Genomic DNA, 6618 nt, shown 5'->3' with positions numbered 1-6618 from the left:
AACTCTTGGCCATGACCTGTACATATAAGTACACATCTTCATTACAAACACCATGCTTACAAAACCATGTTTCTCACTGTCTCTTCATTCTCTCTCTCTCTGTTCCTCTGTTGTAGGTGTGTAGTCTGGGAGGAGAAGACACTAATGGTCTATCTAGAGAACCCTAAGAAGTACATCCCAGGTACCAAGATGATCTTTGCTGGTATCAAGAAGAAGAAAGAGAGAGAGGACCTGATAGCCTATTTAAAGGATGCCACTTCATAGACAGACACACAACATGAACACACCCCGTATCATACTGTACACAAACACCACACACACACACACACCACACCACACACCCACACACACACACACAACACACACACACACACACACACACACACACACACACACACACACACACCACACACACACACACACACACACACACATTCCTTCCTATACATGCACACCTCTCTAACACACACCTGTCATTCTCTACTAACTTACTCCCACTCCTGCGTACAGATGTTCTTCTGACACACCTCAATACACACACAAACATCATAGCACCACACTACTGTACACTACCACACACACTTACAACAACACGCTACCATACACACTTACCACACACACACTACCCACACACACTTACCCACACACACTTACCATACACACTACCCACCACACACTACCACACACACTACAACACACGCCTACATACACACCTACCACACACACACTAACCACACCCACCACTACCACACCACACTACCATTACACACTCCCACACACACTACCACTTACACACTACCACACACACTACCACACACCCACACACTACCACACACACTACACACTACCACACTCCCACACACACTACCACATACACACTCCCACACACAACCCATCTACCATACACACACACTACCACACACCACACTACCACACACACTACCCACACACACTACCATACACACTCCCACACACACTACCAACACCACTTACCACACACCACTACCACCACACACTCACATGGACCACTACCACACACTACCACACACTACCACACACACTACCACACACACTAACAACACACGCTACCATACACACACCACACACACACTACCACACCACTACCACACACACACACACACACACCACCAACCACACACACACACACACCACACACACACCACACACACACACTACCATACACACTACCACACACCACTACCCACACACACTCACCATGGACACTACCACACACTACCACACCCTACCACACACACTACCACACACACTACCACACAACACACACTACCATACACACTACCACCACACACTACCATACACTATAAAATTTGATTTGATTTGACACTACCACACACAAGTACCATACACACTACCACACACACTACCACACACACTACCACACACGACCATACACACTACCACCACACACTACCACACACTGCCATACACACTACCTTACCACACTACCATACACACTACCATACACACTACCATACACACTACCATACACACTACCACACACACTACCACACACTACCACACACACACACACACACACACACTACCACACACTACCACACACTACACACACCACACACACACACCACACACACACACACACACACACACACACACACACACACACACACACACACACACACACTACCATACACACTACCCACACACACTACCCACACACACTCACATGGACACTACCACACCCTACCACACATACTACCATACACATGACCATACACACTACCACACACACTACCACACACACTACCACACTACCATACACACACTACCATACACACAACCACACACACTACCATACACACTACCACACACACTACCATACACACTACCATACACACTACCGTACACACTATCACACACTACCATACACACCAACACACAATAATACACAGGAGGTTGGTTGCACCATAATTGGGGGAGACGGGCTTGTTGTAAAGACTGGAGTGGAATAGTTGGAATGGTGTCAAATACATCAAACACTTGGTTTCCATGTGTTTGATGCCATTCCAATGTGCGTTCAAGACATTATTATTAGCATTCCTCACCTCAGCAGCCTCCTGTGACACACTACCTTACACTACCATATACTAACATGAACAAACATACAGCATACATCTTGGAGGCTGAACATACTGAGAGGATTCTCCACTCTTATTCATTTGTCTTCCTGTTTATGTTTTATACTTGTTCTAGTGTTAATAAGACATGTGTATACTCAGTTTGTTCTTGCCATGTTGATGTCTCTTTTAGAAAGTGTTGTTGTCTAAGAAAGTGGTTGTGTTTTAATTACGGTTGAGGAATTTTCCAGAAAAACTCTGAACAGATGAATTATAAAAAATAGATCTGTTTAAATGGAAAAGCCTGAATCTTTCTCAGTCACGTAGGGTTGATCCTAACTGAGATAGATGTGTAATATGAACTTGTGCCCCATACAATACATTGGTGTGTGAAATCTCAGCAAAACTTTTGAGTACAGGGATCTCAAGTTAGAATTCAATCAAAAATATGCATTTGAAAGGGTTACAGTGCCTTGCAAAAGTATTCATCCCCCTTGGAGTTTTTCCTATTTTGTTGCATTAAAACCTGCAATTTAAATGTATTTTTATTTGGATTTCATGTAATGGACATACTACAAAATAGTTCAAATTGGTAAAGCTCACCACTCACCAAAACATTAAAATAATTAAAATTAAAAAAACAGAAAAAGTGATGCGTGCAAATGTATTCCCCACTCTTGCTATGAAGCCCCTAAATAAGATCTTACATCCCACAGAGCACCATTAAATCCATTCTTAAAACATTTAAAGAATATGGCACCACAACAAACCTGCCAAGAGAGGGCCGCTCACCAAAACTCACGGACCAGGCAAAGAGGGCATCTCTCTCCTGTTGTGGGTGTGGTGTGTTGGACCATACACATGACCATACACACTACCACACACACTACCACACACACTACCACACTACCATACACACACTACCATACACACAACCACACACACTACCATACACACTACCACACACACTACCATACACACTACCATACACACTACCGTACACACTATCACACACTACCATACACACCAACACACAATAATACACAGGAGGTTGGTTGCACCATAATTGGGGAGGACGGGCTTGTTGTAAAGACTGGAGTGGAATAGTTGGAATGGTGTCAAATACATCAAACACTTGGTTTCCATGTGTTTGATGCCATTCCAATGTGCGTTCAAGACATTATTATTAGCATTCCTCACCTCAGCAGCCTCCTGTGACACACTACCTTACACTACCATATACTAACATGAACAAACATACAGCATACATCTTGGAGGCTGAACATACTGAGAGGATTCTCCACTCTTATTCATTTGTCTTCCTGTTTATGTTTTATACTTGTTCTAGTGTTAATAAGACATGTGTATACTCAGTTTGTTCTTGCCATGTTGATGTCTCTTTTAGAAAGTGTTGTTGTCTAAGAAAGTGGTTGTGTTTTTAATTACGGTTGAGGAATTTTCCAGAAAACTCTGAACAGATGAATTATAAAAATAGATCTGTTTAAATGGAAAAGCCTGAATCTTTCTCAGTCACGTAGGGTTGATCCTAACTTGAGATAGATGTGTAATATGAACTTGTGCCTCATACATACATTGGTGTGTGAAATCTCAGCAAAACWTTTGAGTACAGGGATCTCAAGTTAGAATTCAATCAAAAATATGCATTTGAAAGGGTTACAGTGCCTTGCAAAAGTATTCATCCCCCTTGGAGTTTTTCCTATTTTGTTGCATTAAAACCTGCAATTTAAATGTATTTTTATTTGGATTTCATGTAATGGACATAKACAAAATAGTTCAAATTGGTAAAGCTCACCACTCACCAAAACATTAAAATAATTAAAATTAAAAAAACAGAAAAGTGATGCGTGCAAATGTATTCCCCACTTTGCTATGAAGCCCCTAAATAAGATCTTACATCCCACAGAGCACCATTAAATCCATTCTTAAAACATTTAAAGAATATGGCACCACAACAAACCTGCCAAGAGAGGGCCGCTCACCAAAACTCACGGACCAGGCAAAGAGGGCATTAATCTGAGAGGCAACAAAGAGACCAAAGATAACCCTGAAGGAGCTGCAAAGCTCCACAGTGGAGATTGGAGTATCTGTCCATAGGACCACTTTAAACCGTACACTCCACAGAACTGGGCTTTACGGAAGAGTGGCCATGAAAAAGCCATTGCTAAAAGAAAAAAATAATCAAACATGTTTGGTGTTTGCCAAAAGGCATGTGGGAGACTCCCCAAACATATGGAAGATGGTACTCTGGTCAGATGAGACTAAAATTGAGCTTTTTGTCKATAAAGGAAAACGCTATGTATAGCGCAAACCCAACAGCTCTCATCACCCAAGAATACCATCCCCACAGTGAAGCATGGTGGTGGAAGCATKATGCTGTGGGGATGTTTTTCATCGACATGGACTGGGAAACTGGTCAGAATTGAAGGAATGATGGATGGTGCTAAATACAGGGAAATTCTTGAGGGAAACCTGTTTCAGTCTTCCAGAGATTTGAGACTGGGATGGAGGTTCACCTTCCAGCAGGACAATGACCCTAAGCATACTGCTAAAGCAACACTCGAGTGGTTAACTTCTCTAGAATAGGGGGCAGCATTTTCACGTTTGGATGAAAAGCATACCCAAATTCAACTGCCAGCTACTCATCCCCAGAAGATAAGATGTGCATATTGTTAGTGGATTTGGATAGAAAACACTCTGAAGGTTCTAAAACTGTTTGAATCGTGTCTGTGAGTATAACATAACTTATTTAGCAGGCAAAACCCTGAGGATAAACCATTCAGATTTTTTCTTTTTAGGTCACTCTCTTTTCAATGGATTTTCATTGGGAATACAGATTTCTAATTGACCTTCTTGCAGTTCCTACCGCTTCCACTGGATGTCACCAGTCTTTAGAAATTGGTTGAGGGTTTTTCCTTTGTGTAATGAAGAAGTACGGCCATTTTGAATCAGGGTCACTTGTTGTGTCCTGTTTGTTAGAGGRGCATGACCAGAAGGCTAGCTACAGTTTGTTTTAATCCTGTATTGAACACAGATCATCCCGTCTTCAATTTTATCGATTATTTACGTTAAAAAATACCTGAAGTTGTATTACAAAAGTAGTTTGAAATGTTTTGGCAAAGTTTACAGGTAACTTTGACATATTTTGTAGTCACGTTTCACAAGTTGGAACCGGTGTTTTTCTGGATCAAACGCGCCTAATAAATGGACATTTTGTATATATATTGACGGAATTAATCGAACAAAAGGACCATTTGTGATGTTTATGGGACATATTGGAGTYGCAATAACAGAAGCTCGTCAAAGGTAAGGCATTAATTATATATTTATTTCTGCGTTTTGTGTCGCGCCTGCAGGGTTGAAATATGATTCTCTCTCTTTTTACTATGGTGCTATCCTCAGATAATAGCATCGTTTGCTTTCGCCGAAAAGCCTATTTGAATACTGACATGTTGGCTGGATTCACAACCAGTGTAGCTTTAATTTGGTATCTTTCATGTGTGATTTCATGAAAGTTCGATTTTTATATAATTTTTTTTGAATATGGCGCTCTGCATTTTCTCTGGCTTTTGGCCAAGTGAGACAGTAGCGTCCCGCCTAAACTCAGATTTTTGGATATAAATATGAACTTTACCGAACAAAACATACATGTATTGTGTAACATGAAGTCCCATGAGTGTCATCTGATGAAGATCAGCAAAGGTTAGTGATTAATTTATCTCTATTTCTGCTTTTTGTTACTCCTCTCTTTGGCTGGAAAAATGGCTGTGTTTTTCTGTGGCTATGTACTGACCTAACATAATTGTTTGGTGTGCTTTCACCGTAAATCCTATTTGAAATCAGACACGTTGGCTGGATTCACAACAAGTGTAGCTTTAATTTGGTGTCTTTCATGTGTGATTTCATGAAAGTTAGATTTTTATAGTAATTTATTTGAATTTGGCGCTCTGCATTTTTACTGGCTTTTGGCCAAGTGGGACGTTAGCGTCCCACATATCTTAGAGAAGTTAAAGGGGAAACATTTAAATGTCTTGGAATGGCCTAGTCAAAGCCCAGACCTCAATCCAATTGAGAATCTGTGGTATGACTTAAAGATTGTTGTACACCAGCGGAAGCCATCCAACTTGAAGGAGCTGGAGCAGTTTTGCCTTGAAGGATGGGCAAAAATACCCGTGTCTAGATGTGCCAAGCTTATAGAGACATACCTCAAGAGTCTTGCAGCTGTAATTGCTGCGTAAGGTGGCTCTACAAAGTATTGACTTTGGGGAGGGGTGAATAGTTATGTACGCTCAAGTTTTCTGTTTTTTTGTCTTATTTCTTGTTTGCTTCACAAGAAAAAATATTTTGCATCTTCAAATTGGTAGGCATGTGTATATCAAATGATACAAACCCCCATTTTAATTCCAGGTTGTAAGGCAACAAAATAGGAAAAATGCCAAGGGGGTGAATACTTTCGCAAGCCGCTGTATCAAGCAATGTCTTT

The 6618-nt window shown here is 41.1% G+C and overlaps 1 protein-coding gene across 1 annotated transcript in view; it reads left to right on the top strand.

Annotated features, from left to right (window-relative positions):
* Positions 1–264, top strand: part of LOC111955442 (cytochrome c iso-1/iso-2-like) — an 8732-nt gene extending 8468 nt beyond the window's left edge. The window contains exon 2 of the mRNA XM_023975677.2: positions 125–264. Within this exon, the coding sequence (XP_023831445.1) occupies positions 125–264 (140 nt within the window). The remainder of the gene's footprint in view (positions 1–124) is intronic.
* Positions 265–6618: the final 6354 nt, after the last annotated feature.

This window comes from Salvelinus sp. IW2-2015, linkage group LG31 (assembly GCF_002910315.2).
Source record: "Salvelinus sp. IW2-2015 linkage group LG31, ASM291031v2, whole genome shotgun sequence".
In the NCBI taxonomy this organism is placed as follows: domain Eukaryota; kingdom Metazoa; phylum Chordata; class Actinopteri; order Salmoniformes; family Salmonidae; genus Salvelinus; species Salvelinus sp. IW2-2015.
The sequence above is the reverse complement of the archived record's forward strand: the minus strand, read 5'-3'. Positions and strand labels throughout refer to the sequence as shown.